This window comes from Sarcophilus harrisii, chromosome 1, assembly GCF_902635505.1.
Source record: "Sarcophilus harrisii chromosome 1, mSarHar1.11, whole genome shotgun sequence".
Lineage (NCBI taxonomy): Eukaryota > Metazoa > Chordata > Mammalia > Dasyuromorphia > Dasyuridae > Sarcophilus > Sarcophilus harrisii.
Window position 1 is genome coordinate 345,769,056 of NC_045426.1, and position 14,109 is coordinate 345,783,164.

The following is a 14,109-nucleotide window of genomic DNA, read 5'->3' on the forward strand; positions in this document are numbered from 1 at the left end:
AAACTGCCAGCCTGCTTTGAGAAAGGACCCCTTGAATCCTCTGTTGCTGAGAGACAGGGGGTCTACTGACTAGTAACAGAATATGATAACTCTCCTTTCTGGCTGGAATTGCCTTCTGTCATCTGGAGAGGAAGTTCCTTCATTGCTTGAGCCAAGCACTTGTGTGCCTTCCATGTGTGGTTTGTACTTTGAGATGTGTCCATTGAGCCTGGAACTAGGTAGAATATGACCCCTTTTGCTCTTGTGTTTTGGAATATTGGTTTTATCTGAATTGTCAATCTGTTCTTTTCCAGGCCTTTGACTTCTTGCTACTGCTCCGAGCTGATTCACTCCATCGTCTTGGCCTTCCCAATAAAGATGGTGTTGTGAGATTTAGCCCCTATTGCCTCTGTGACAACATGTATGTTTCTCAACTTGTTGCCTTTCCCTCAAATGCTACATTTATCTGTCTTCCCAAATTGGTGACTAGATTAATGCTTTGCTCTGTAAGGTACATATGGGTATAGTAGATGTCCTATGCTGAGGGATTAAATTCTTGAAATGATGGCCCTTCAAGGTAGCTATAAGGTTAAGGCTCTGAATCTTCCAGTCTTTCTCTCCTTTTGTTAGATGGATAGCTAGCACTGGTGATAATTATGCCAAACTAGGTTGCGAGCCCATATGGGGTCTTGTAACTGAATGTGGGCTGATTTGAGTGTTATGAAATTATGATTTATTATCTGTAAATGTTTGATTTGTTTATCTATTTTATATACTTGTGTGCTCTGGGTTGTGTAAAAATTTCTTGGGCTAAAGGGGGTTTCAAGTGGAAGAAGTTTAAGAAGCCCTGAGTAATATAAATTTTATACTAGCAGTAGCCATCTGAGGGAGTTGCATTTATTCCTGTAAGATTACTGACAGGAGTCCTCCAGGGTGAGTGGCCAGGAAGGAGGCCATAGCATCTTTGTTATTTAGTGAGCTTGTGTGTTTCTGTTTCCTCTTCTGTTTGCTCTGGCTCTCCCTTAGAGAACCTGAGAGAGGCTCTGAGAAGAAGGCCAGTGGTGGTACTCTGTCTCCACCCACGGGGCCTGCCAGCATTGCTGCACAAGGTGCATCTGTCCGCTTGGGCTATTTGCCCTATTCTCGGTTCTTTGGGGTGCTACTGCAGTGTTTGAAGCAGGTAAGCAATTGTTCCTTTTACCTTTGAACTTAGCTTTTCTTAATTAAAGAAGCAATTGAGAGTAAGTGTGTCCATAATTTGGACTGTTAAAAATAGGACTAGTACCCTTAAGATAGCTCCCTTGTGGTTGAAAGTAACCTGGATGTGTTGTCTTCAGAGTTCTTTCTTGGCTGTTAACTGTATAGGATTAAACTGTACAGAACTGACTGACTTGACATTACTGAAGAGTTTTCCCAAGACATCTGTGATATTCCAAAGCCCAACCATTGTGACTGGAATCTGTGATTCCTTATGACAGATTTGCTGCTGAATTCACATGCATGGGGAAAAGCTGTACATCTTTAGAAAAAGTTGTTTAGAAGTAATGATGGTTAGGGAAAGTATCATAATAAAATTTTACCAGATACTAGTTTCTAATTACTTTGCTGTTTCTGATGAATGCAGAGTGGCCTTGGTCCTACAAGACATATAGTAGGTACATTGTTAAGTCGTGCAGGGGATATAGCACTGGGAGTGAAGTCAGAAGGATTTGTATCATCTCTGCCTGCCTCAGTTTTTTTCATCTGTAAAATGCATACAAAAAATAAATAAATCAAGTATAAATAGATGTAAAAATCTGTAAATATATAAACAATTTTTAAAGTTGTAAAAAATATCTTTCAGAGTTGTTGTGAAGATCAAATGAGATAAGGCACAAGCCCTGGCACAATGTGGACACTTTATAAATGTAATCTGTTTGTGGTTATTATTATTTTTGTTGTTGTTATGAACTTATCTCCTGCTCAAAAACGAGCTTTTACTTGTTCTTGATTGATACTGCTGCCAATGCAGTACCTGGGAAAAAATCAGGTTTAGTGCCCCATTGTGGATTAGGGGAGGAAGGAGGGCTGGAGAGAGAGTGGTATGTGTCCAAGGAGCAAAGGGCTTAAGGGCCTAGGGTCTCACTTGGCATCACCGCCATGCAAGGGGAGCCTTACTTATTTTCCACCTAGGTAGAGGCAGGAATATTAAGTGCAGGCAGAGTAGGTGGAAATCAGAAAAGGCTTTTCACTAATTGAATAAGGAGCTTTTTGTTAATAGCCTGGTTTCTCCCACATGGTCCCATCTTTTCTTCTGAAGCCTGCTTTGGATGTGAAGGTACTTTTCAGGAAGCCTTTTCTTTCTTTCAGTAGCATATCATTGCATAGGATCACAAAGACGGAGAGTAGAAGCCTTAATTTCAGCAGACATACTCACAGTGGGACCAGGAAAGAGCAGTGTGGGTGGTTTTTTAAGTTTAGGCCTTTAAATGGAACCTGACTTGATGATATATGTTACATCTTTGCAGAGATTTTATAAATCCAGCATTAACTGACTCTTCCTCTCTCTTTCCTAGGAGACTGACTGGAAAGTATTGAAACTGGTTCTTAGTAAGCTGCCTGAGTCCCTCCGATATAAAGTTCTCATTTTCACTTCTTCTTGCAATGTAGATCAGCTCTCCTCTGCTCTCTGCTCAATGGTAATGTTTCCCATTTCAGATATCTATAAGCTTTTTTAGTGTCCCCTGATGGAAAAAAAGGTCTGTATTGGAGGGGGGCAGGTTGATGTAGATGACTTTCTCTCTTCAGCAGGGAGAATCTGAACTCTAGAAGGCAGGCAGCAGCAGACAGTGAACCAGACCAGAGCCTTTTTTCATTAATAAGGCTCCTGTTTGCTTTGAACCTTGTTCATCAAGTACCTTCACAGGCAGTCAGAATAACCTGGTGCTCTGATCCTAAAGAAGATATTATGGGTTTATGCCTTCTTTTCTAAGGGTGAGATAATTGTGTTTATCAGATCAGTTGGACTTGAATGTGTATTGTACAAGGATCAATGGAAGAAATCAGCATATTTAGCCTAGAGATATGTATAGCTGTTGTTGAGGAAAAAGAACCATGGTCCCTGTCTCCCAAGTATTTGTAGGACTGTCACGTGAAAGACGATTAGATTTTTTTCCCCTCTTGGCCCCACAGGCCAACACAAGAATTGTCAAGGGGATGCTACAGATAAACAGGTTTAGGCTTTGAGAAAAACTTACTAACAATTAGAGCTGTTAAAAAATAAAACGGATTGTCTTTGGAGTTAGTGAGTGGCCTATTCCTAGAAATCTTTAAGGAGGTGATACTTTCCAAGTTGTGTCATAGAGGAAATTCAAGCTTCCGATAAGCACTGGATTAGATGACCTTAGATTTCTCTTCCAGTTCTAGAACCATGAGTCAGAAGCTTAAGCCTCACTTGACTCCCAATTGATCTGTCTTACAGAGAGATTGAAGGATTGTTTGAAAGCAAATTTGCAGCTTTCTTTTTCAAGCTCTCTTTGCTTCTGGGTTGATTTTAGCAGTTTGGTAGAACATATGCTATACCTGACATCTTCTTCCATCCCTTAAAGGGAGTTTGTGCCTTGCTGGAGCCTGACAGTATTGGGAACATTGTAGCTGTTGGCGAGAAAAAACTTTATCCTAGGGTTCTGATTCTTCTCATGCCTTAAAATACAGCTGCTCTCCCCTCCTCACTTATCCACGCCTGAAATCTGTGCCATTGGTCTTTTGGCACGATTGGGGTGCACTAACCAGCACATGTCTTCTGTTAGCTTTCAGATAAAAAGACTCCTGAGCGACTCTGTGGCACTCCTGATGGCTTCTCTCGAACAGACTTACACTTGGCAGTGGTTCCAGTGCTGACAGCATTGATTTCTTACCATAATTATCTGGATAAAACTAAACAGGTACAAAACGGAAGGGAGTTTGCAGGAGAGAAGTGGTTTAATATCAGAGTCCCTTGAATGACAACTTAGATTAAATGAATCCCCAAAATTCTTCCCTCTGCCACCTATCCCCCCACTTGTTCCCATTAGGTGCTAGAAAATGCTGCCTTTGCTTCAGATGGACCTCCTAGCCATCCTCTTGTAGAGCCTGAAACTGTTAAAATCAAGAATTTTTAGAAAGGTGAAGTCATTGTGTCCTCCCTTTTTGTGTTTCAAATCAATAACTCTTCAATGTCCTTTCAGCGGGAGATGGTGTATTGCCTGGAGCATGGCCTCATTTACCGGTGTGCTAATCAATGTGTTGTGGCACTGTCAGTGTGCAGTGTAGAAATGCCAGATGTCATCATCAAAGCATTGCCAGTCCTGATTGTAAAGCTCACCCACATTTCTGCAACAGCCAACATGGCTATCCCGCTCTTGGAATTCCTTTCCAGTAAGTGGCCTAAGTAACAAGATTGAATGAACATGTTCCCAATGCTGTCTTTAGTCTTGCATTCATTAGAATTGTGATCCAAAGAAGCCTTTTTAGGTGTGTTGTGGGCTTGGTATCAGATGGTATACTTGACCTTAGAATTTTTAAGATTATCTGTTGTGTGTCTCTAATTCCTACCTGTTCTCTCTTGAACTAGAACAGCCTTTCCCACTTAGACTTCACATAGTATTTTATGCTTTTCTGATATATTGATTATAGACAATTGTGTGTTAAAATAATCTGCATTTGTGCATTGTTTCCCTGCCAGACTATAAGCCTTATGAGGGCAGGGAAAATTTCTCTAACTTGAGGTCTTTTCTAGCACAGAGCTCTCTATGTTCTACTTGATGCTTTTTAAATGTTTGTTGGATGACTTTGGAATACTTTGAACTTCCTTGGCCTAGAGTACTTTGGTGGCTTTTGAAGACTGGCTTGAGAGGGCACAAGTGTGCAGATGTGTGTGCAGTTTGTAAATGTGTGTATGCGTCAGTACATGCTATTTGTATGTATGTCCCCACACATCCTCCCATTACCAGCAGCTTCCAGCCAGCCAGGGCTTGTGATTCTCATTTGATAAATCAAGACCCAAATTTCCTGACCCCTTTTTTCTCCTGTCATGTTTCAGCTTTAGCCAGATTGCCTCATCTCTACAGGAATTTTGCTGCTGAGCAGTATGCAAGTGTGTTTGCCATCTCCCTGCCATACACAAACCCTTCTAAGTAAGTTACTTGCTGTGCTTGCGTCCGAGGTTTTTCCTTTCAAAATAGCATATCACAGTATATACAGATGGAAGACCCACCTTGATATTGGAACAAATGATTTGCCAAAATTTGCTCACTTACTGCTTATGCCTTTAAGGGACTGGTTATAACCTTTATATTTCTAGTTTGCTGTTGGAAGCTCTAAATACTTTTTATTTTTGGTTGCTAAGAATAACCTCCAGTTCTTTCCTTTCCTTCCTCTTATTTTAGATTCAATCAATATATTGTATGTCTGGCTCATCATGTTATAGCCATGTGGTTCATCAGATGTCGCTTGCCCTTTCGAAAAGACTTTGTTCCCTACATCACCAAGGTATGGCTATTTCCCAGTCCCCAGGTATGTGGGGCCCTGAGGACCAGGATGGTCTATCCATGCCTGAACAGCCTGAAGAGTATAATTAAGAGATTGCTAGAGATGGGAGAGTGGTACTTGAGAAGAGTGGGTGTTCCAAGGCCTATGGGCATGGATGGAATCATAATTCCACTGAACTAGATTGAGGTATTTTGATGGTTTTCTCTAGTGCTCAGCTTCTTGGGGCCTACATTCCCCTTCTTTGCACTGAGGGGCTGGAGTGTCATTGAGTGTGTTTTAATTAATCTGGTCTATCAGGCTAAGTTGCCTTCATTATAGAGTTCACAGCCTACAAGTGTATTTTAAAATTTCAGTTAATGACTGAAAATAGAGACATGGATCGAGCTATATAGCTGCTTGAGAGGAGCAGTCCTTATTAATGAACAGTTCCTCAGGTGTGAAAGTTCTTCTCTCATTTAATAGGGTTTACGCTCCAATGTTCTTCTGTCTTTTGATGACACCCCTGAAAAGGATAGCTTCAGAGCTCGGAGTACAAGCCTTAATGAGAGGCCCAAAAGGTAAAAGAGTCTCTCTCAGGGGAACATATGTGGTTAGGAGGAGGAGGGGAGGCTGTTGCGTGATCTGGTCTTATCCTCTGTGTAGATTGAGAGGACCAGAGGGGTGACTTTGCGTCTCGTTGTGTGTTTAGTAGCCTGAAAATAGAGTCATAATGTAAGTTGCCTGCATTGTATATAGAGATGCAGAAAGTGTTTGACTGAAAGCAATCTCCTGTGTGTGAGACACTGAAGCTTCTGAGAAGATGGCTGGTGCAGTACTCAGGAACATGTGCTGATATGGGATGCCTTGTATATTATTGTGTCCTTGCAGACCTTATGGAGCCACAAAATTTAAAGGCCCACAATTTGAGCTAACATACCACCTCTGCTTTTCTAAAGCTTAGATGACACTGCCTAAGGCACATCATAAAGGGGCCCCATTAAAGGTCACTCTGATGACTTCTCCTCTAAGACTTCCATTGCCTGAGTGTTGGGGCAGTGGAGACTGTTTGACTTGCCAAGGTTAGCGTAAGCAGAATGCCATCCTGCCCTTCCTCAGTAATATAGCTGGCCCAGAGCAAGGAAGAGCTATGGGACTGGGGACTGCCTTCCTTTTCCCAAGTCAAAGAAGGTCTAGATTGAGCCCTTTGGTTTCTGTGGAGCTGTGTCCTGCCTTGGAATGTGTCTGGAAAGGGGCCAGCTGGCCAGTTCCCCTGGCGCTCTCTGACCTGATTGTCTGTTCCACCTCTAACTAGGGAACATGCTCTCCTTTGTCATCAAAGCTCTTCTCCCCCTGTCCAGATTGGCAAAGAGGCTTCGGCCGGTCCTTTTAGTTCTTGTTTGCATTTCATTTGACATTCCCCTCCTCCTCCCCTCTACCTCCCCTTTCTACCCCAAGCTTTTTTTTGCCCTTGGGTTGGAATACTGCATTTTGAAGTATGACCAGGTTACTTTGGGGTAAGCTTGGGAAAATTCTCCAGAAGCCTTGAAGCTTGGAGAGGGGAGTGGGCCTCAGTATGACCCGATGGGCAGCCAAGGTAGCTCATTTTCAGTCACCTTGGGTCCCTGCCTAGGAGCTGGTCTCTTTTTTTTCTCTAAGTTCCATCTGGGCCTAATGAGCCTTCACCTCCAATATGTCCCTATATTAGGGTGTCAGCATTTCTCCTTTTCATGGTAAGGAGTCTGGACCTTCAGAGCCTATCGGATTCCAAGGTTCAGTCCTGAGTCTTAAAATGTTCCCCTGGTCAGTGCAGTGTCGTATTCCATCGCTCATTCTGACCCATGCCTGTTTAATTTGTACTAACGTCATTTGTTTTTATGCCATGTGTTCAATCTTTTGTGTTTTCTTGGTCATGTTACAAAATGTATTTTATGCCTTTGTATTTTTCCCTTTTTTTGCAATAACTTTCCTTTTGGCACGTTTCTTTGTTTTGTTGGCCTCACCCTCGGGGATATCCCCATCTTGACCCTGTGAACTGTGACCTTTCAACTTCATTCCTCCAATGGTTCCTTCCCTTCCTGTGAGCTGTGCAATCATCATTCTTTGGGGCTTGGTGCTTCCTCACCTAGTAGTTTAAGGATAGCCAAACCCCCCAAGCAAGGCTTGAATAACTCTCCTCCCGTGAAGGAATTCAAAGAGAGCTCTGCAGTTGATGCCTTCCGGTCCCGCAGCATCAGTGTGTCTGAACATGTGGTTCGCAGGTAGTGGTGCTTTCATAGGGAGGGGGGCGCACACTCTGGAGCTTGGCCATTGCAAAGTGTTGCGGCTGGGTGGGGGGAGTGGTGCATGGGGGCTTCTTGCATGTCTTTGTAGAAGGTAGAGACTTGAGGATTCCTGGAACTAGTTCTGGAGGGTCCAGAAGGGTTGCTTAGAGTGCGTGGTTGGGCGTGGTCTAGGCTATAGGCCATTGGGGCTTTACCAGCAAGAATGCCCCCCTCCTTTTGCAGAAGAGAGCCTGACAGTGAAGGATAAAAAGGTTGCATTCTGTTACAAACATTTATAAAATGAGCTGGGCACAGGGGCAGGATCCTTGGGAAGGATCCCAGGGAAGCGGAAGCTGAAAAGCTTTCCCTTTGAGAGAGCCAGGGGTCTGGGCAGAAGCTTCTCCAAAGTGGATTTCCCCAGAGGGAGAATTATCATTTAGTATTTTCAATTAATGGAGAGCTTGTCCAATGAGGTGGGGGTTCTCTTGATTCTTTGCCCTTTGCCCTTTGCCCTCAATGTCAGGTCCTCTGAATCTTGTTTTAAAAAAGGTCTACATTATATATCGCCTAGCAGGAAATAGTAGTGGTGTTGTCTTAGCTGTGCATGTGTGTGCATGTGTGTATGTGTGCGTGTGTATGCGTGCGCATATGCACATCTTTGGGAGAAGTCAAAATGACTAACATTTTCTGTACTTGGGCTTTATCCAGGCTTGTTCTTTCCCCGCCATTGTCTTTCTGTGTCAGAGACATGGCTAAAAACTCTCACTCAGAGGGAGATTAGCAAGTAGGGTGTCCAGAAAATTTTCTCCAAAGGATTTTCATAATAGAAAGTGCCTGGATTTGTACAATAAGAGCAGAGCCGCCCCCTCTATCTCCTCTGGAAAATGTCTCTTCAGAGTTGCAGGAATGCCTACTACCTTGACCTGGGATTGGAACCTCTATTACAAATGGTTAGGATGTCTTATATTCTCTTTCTCTCCCTTGCCACTGTTGTCCCACCGCCTCCCCCCAGCCCATTCCATCTGAATGAGACCTTGGTGTGGCTTAAGTGTGCCTTCTCTCCTCCCACCTCCCTACAAGTAAAAGCAATAAGTCGCATTTCTATAGCATCTTAAGATTTACCATGCATTTCCCTCATAAAACCCTTGTGAGGAAGGCAGTACAAGTAGCATTAGCCTCAGTTTACAGAAAAGGAAATTGAGGCTCAGAGAGATGAAGGGGCCTGTCTAGAACCACAAGGTAATCCGTGTTTAAATGAGATCCAAACCCACTTCTTCTGACTCCCAAGGATCAATATTCTTTCCACTGTGCTGCAAAAGAGCATGAAGTGGTTGAAATGAAACATGTCCAGTGACCTACTTTGCATTTTCATTTCTTTTCTAAGAAATTCTTTTTCTGATTGCAGGGTATGTTTTAAGGACCTTGGGATTTTCCTTTCTGATAGTCAAAACCTTAAAAACTGGTTTTTGAGTCATGGATATTTGAGTCAAATAAGACACTGTTTCACTTCTGAGGGAATAGGCCCCTGTATAGGAACTAAGTCTGAATGTGAATGGGTGCTGCCTGTAGCCTGATCTGTGTCAGTGTCTTCAACACTGGCATGGTGAAGGCAGGATTGCTTATGTCAATCAAACACTGGTTTTGTGTGCAGAATGCAATCTTTTGTTAATGAATGTACTCCAGAGTCCTGATTCTTGTGCATGACTAAACCTCTTTCTGCAATTAAAACAATCATCAAACTTTAACAATGTGCTTCACTGAGATTTGACACCCTGCCTCACATCTCTCCTAAAGTCTGTCATCCAGCTTGGGTCCCTGGGCGCTCCAAAATCAGCCTTCTCCTTTACTCTCTGGGATGATGCAGTCGGTGCTAACTTGCAAAAATGGGGCCAATCAGAGAAAGTGCCCTGTGGTTTGGCTCTTTATGGGCTTGGCCAGAGGGCCCTCCCCCCACCCAAGTCCATGCATGCATTACAGCTTTAAGCCAGGTGGCAGGCAGTGTGTCATGGTGTGCCCTTGCCCTCCTGACTTAGTTTCCGTGGTTCTCCTTTTCAGCAGGATACAGACGTCCATCACTAGCTCTAGTTTGGGCTCTGCAGATGAGAATTCAATGGCTCAGGCTGATGATAACCTAAAAAACCTTCACCTGGAACTCACAGAAACTTGCTTGGATATGATGGCCAGATATGTCTTTTCCAATTTCACAGCTGTACCCAAAAGGTAGGAACCAACAAATAGTCTTTGGCAGAAGTCAGGATTTAAATTATTTGCCTTCAGAACACGGGGAAATGAGTGTGAACTGTTTGCATTTTTGTTTTTCTTCCCGGATTATTTTTACCTTTTGAATCCAATTCTTCCTGTGCAACAAGAGAACTGTTCAGTTCTGCACACATATATTGTATCTAGGATATACTAGAATATATTTAACATGTATAAGACTGCTTGCCATCTAGGGGAGAGAGTGGAGGGAAGGAAAGGAAAAGTCGGAACAGAAGTGAGTGCAAGGGATAATGTTGTAAAAAATTACCCAGGCATATGTACTGTCAACAAAAAAATTATTAAAAAATAAATAAATAAATAATTTGCCTTCAGAGTAAAAACTAAATCTAGCTGTGCAACACTACTCCAGCCTTTACCCCCCACTTCCCTGTGAGAAATCAGAGACAGGAATACATGTCATTGTTTTTGCTTAATTGATTATTCAAACTTTCACCTCAATACATTTTTCAATAAATGTTTTTCAGAGCAGAGTGCTTATAAGCTTGTCCCTGTGGCATTACCTAGATGACTTTGCTCAGGTGTCACCGAGAATTGTAGTAGTTGTAGGCTCAACCCTGGCTGAAACAAGCCCTTATGAACCTCAGAATTGGGAGCGATTTCAAAGACCTACACATAGCTAAACTATAATCCCTTGATTCTATTTATGATATAACCAACAAATATTTATGGAGTGGGCTATTTTTCTGTTAGCCCCAAAATACCAAATCTGAGCTTCTCTCTGAAAGATTTTAAGAAATATTCTTCCATACCCTCTGGGTTTTTGTCTTTACAGATCTCCTGTGGGAGAATTTCTTCTTGCTGGAGGGAGAACCAAAACCTGGTTGGTTGGAAACAAGCTAATCACTGTAACAACAAGTGTTGGGACTGGGACCAGGTCCCTGCTAGGCCTGGATTCTGGGGAGCTTCAGAATACTGAAGCAAGGTAACTTGAAAAGCACCATTTTTTCTTTCACCTTCTTAACTCTTGGCAATCTAGTTTCTGACCTCATAATTCAACTGAACTGTTCTCTCCAAAGTTAACAATGATTTCTTAAATCATCATATCTAATTATCTTTTTCTTATCCTTCTTGACCTCTTAATGGCCTTTTGATATTGCTTTCTCTTCTCTTTAGGTTTTAATAGTACTGCTCTCTCCTGGTTCTTCTGCTTGTCTCCCTGTTCGTTCTCAACCTCCTTTGCTGAATCTTCACCTAGGTCATATATGCTGGTATATATGCTTTGGGTATTCCCCCAGGCTCTCTCTTGGAACTTCTCTTTTCTTTCTATACCATTTTACCTGATGATTTCATCAGCTCTCATGGAGTTAAACTGCTATCTCTTTGCAGATGATTCTTGGATCTTTTTTTGTCTATCTTTAATCTCTCTTTTGACCTCTAGCCAAGCAACTCCATCTACTTCTTAGATATTTTAAATTAAGTGACTCAATTCAGTACATACAAAACATTATCTTTCCTCCCAAGCTCTTCCCTCTTGGGGGAAGACTTCCCTATGCTGTGGAGGAAAAGTCACCTAAACTTGCAACCTAACTAAGTGTCAACCTCACCTCCTCGCTCTCTGTCACTACCCTTTCCCCCAATATCCAATCTGTTGCCAAGGCCTGTCGATTTCACCCCATGCCTAGATTATCACACTAGCCTACTGGTGGATCTGCTTACCCCAAGTCTCTCCCACTCCAGCCCATTCTCCTTCATTCAGCTACTAAAGGGATCCTAAAGCCCAGGTTCCTATGTCTGTCTCACTCACATATTCACCCACATGCACATTCTCTCTCTCTCTCTCTCTCTCTCTCTCTCTCTCTCTCTCTCTCTCTCTTTCTCATCTCTCTCTTTCCCTCTCTCTCTTTTTGTCTGTCTGTCTCTCACATAGTCTCTGTTTGTCTCTCTGTCTCTGTCTCTTCTTGTTTAGTCCACTCCAGTGGCTTCTTACTACCTCTGGAATCAATTATAAAATCCTGTTTTTCGCTTTAGTAAGACCCTCTTAACTTAGTTTCTTCCTATCTTTCTCATCTTCTTATACATTTCACAGATTCTGCCGTTCAGTGATGCTGACCACCTGGCAGTTTGTGGCAGTTGACATTTCATTTTCTGATTGAAGGTGTTTTCTCTGGTCATGTCCCGTACCTGGAACTTATTCCTTCTTCATTTCAACCTCTGCACTTTTATGATTTTCTTCAAATCTCAGCTAAAGTCACACCTTTTACAGGAACCCTTTTCTAGTCCTCCTTAATCTTAGTTTTCTCCCTTCAAGATTCTCTCCAGTTTACCCTGTACATATCTATTTGCATGTTTCTTACCCCTTAGACTGTGAACTCCTTAAGAGCAGCAACTAATTTTTGCCTTTTCTTATATCCCCAGTTTTTCGAATAATGCCTGGCACATAGTAGGTCCTTAATAAATGCTTGCTGATTGACTGAATTATCTGCTCTCTACCTAGTTTCCACCTTGTTTTATCCTTGAGGCCCAACATGTGTGTTGTTTATGTGTTTCTCAGCACAGATCCCAATTTGCAAGTGAGACAGACAAAGGAAGCACCAGCCAAGTTAGAGTCCCAGGCTGGCCAGCAAGTTTGCCGGGGATCTCGAGACCGTGTACGGTCTATGTCAGGTAAGCCAATTTTTTTTCTTCTTCCTTTCTTTCTTGGTTTATGTGGTTTCAGAGCCCAGTTCTTTCCTAAAGATGGGTCTGCAGGGCCGACTGTGATAAAGATGGATAAAGAAGTGGGAGAAGGGTATAAGGGCTGTCTTAGACCCCACTATGTTCTGTGCCTGACACTCCTAGTACTTCCTAGGAAATCATTTCTCTGATTTTATTGTCTCTGAAATGAAGACAGGACCCTCCAACTTGTGTTTCATGCTTTTTAAATACATTGTTGATGTATGTACCAGCCTATGTTTGCCATCTTCCAGTTTTAAAAGTTTTTGGTTCATTTTTTTATTATGATGTTTCCTTAGAAATTCTCTGGCAGAAAGAACCTTAGATGTACTTATAATCTTATCTGTAAAGCATCTCTCTCTCTCTCTCTCTCTCTCTCTCTCTCTTTCTCTCTTTGGTAATTTGAAAAGTAAACCTTTAGGTAGGGCTTGTGTTTGCAGATGCTCCTTTTTTCCTGGAAGCAGCACAATTCCCTTCATTTTTTAGTCTCGGGTTTCCTAGCCTGTCCATGGGAATGATAGCCAGCAGAGAAAATAGGCCATCTTGGAGAGAGAGAGGCCCCTCTCCTTTTCTCCCTAATTTGATGTCCCTCGAGTAGCAAGAGCATGAGGGCAGTGGGATCTCATTGCTTGTCTGCGTAGCTATGGCTAATAGGTTTAATGCTGTGTATTTCCTGATGCAGCTTGGCAAATTGGCAGCACACAGTGGTTGGCTGCATTCATCTCTTGACATGTATCATAGGTTTTTTTTTTTTCTTTCTATTACCAGGAGGTCATGCTCTCCGGGGCAATACCTTGGACACTTCAACCTCCCACTTCCCAAGCAGTCCTGCTTCTCCAGGGTTACAGAGTACACCCACTGCTCGGACGGAGAAGGCTTCGGCCAGTGGCCAGACTCCTTTACAGAAGGGAAAGACCAACTTGGCTGCCTATGTACCCCTCCTCACCCAGGGCTGGGCTGAGATCCTGGTCCGGAGGCCCACAGGTATTCAGTTGTCCTTGATAAAGTATAGCTTCCTGGTTTATCCACACATTAGCACGTACTTCCCTCCTGGTTTGCTTAAAACTTAACAGCTAAAACAGAGCTGCTAGGATCTGAAACTGTTTTCATCTTCCCAAGTAGTTAGGAGGATAATTTTCTAAAAGATGATTGATTTTGGAATGCCCTGTGTTGGTTTATTATGGAGCTAGGCACAATCACCTAGATACGTAGAGCTACAAGGCAATGAGTGAGGAGATCCCAAGAAATCCTAGTCAGGTAATAGAAGATTTGAATGGTTGATTCAGCATCTTTCAGGCACCAGCCTTGGGCCTTAGCTTTTTCAGTGCCCAGAATATTTCGAAGAGTGGACTAACTGGAAAGATACTTACCATGGGCCTGATGCCTGGTGGTCTTCTTTGTGTTTGGGGTTCCAGCCACAATGGGCCTCACTGTGCCAATTAGTACACTT

The 14,109-nt window shown here is 42.7% G+C and overlaps 1 protein-coding gene across 11 annotated transcripts in view; it reads left to right on the forward strand.

The window, feature by feature from the left end:
• Positions 1-14,109, forward strand: part of TSC2 (TSC complex subunit 2) — a 59,945-nt gene that overhangs the window by 32,133 nt on the left and 13,703 nt on the right. For 4 of the 11 annotated variants that reach the window (XM_031945837.1, XM_031945843.1, XM_031945841.1 and 1 more), the window contains exons 18-30: positions 294-400; positions 1,006-1,159; positions 2,535-2,657; positions 3,768-3,902; positions 4,185-4,374; positions 5,039-5,132; positions 5,385-5,487; positions 5,950-6,044; positions 7,593-7,724; positions 9,783-9,947; positions 10,780-10,929; positions 12,499-12,611; positions 13,428-13,643. In XM_031945837.1, the coding sequence (XP_031801697.1) occupies positions 294-400; positions 1,006-1,159; positions 2,535-2,657; positions 3,768-3,902; positions 4,185-4,374; positions 5,039-5,132; positions 5,385-5,487; positions 5,950-6,044; positions 7,593-7,724; positions 9,783-9,947; positions 10,780-10,929; positions 12,499-12,611; positions 13,428-13,643 (1,777 nt within the window). The remainder of the gene's footprint in view (positions 1-293; positions 401-1,005; positions 1,160-2,534; positions 2,658-3,767; positions 3,903-4,184; positions 4,375-5,038; positions 5,133-5,384; positions 5,488-5,949; positions 6,045-7,592; positions 7,725-9,782; positions 9,948-10,779; positions 10,930-12,498; positions 12,612-13,427; positions 13,644-14,109) is intronic. The other 7 variants (XM_031945839.1, XM_031945842.1, XM_031945844.1 and 4 more) reach the window with 4 other exon arrangements.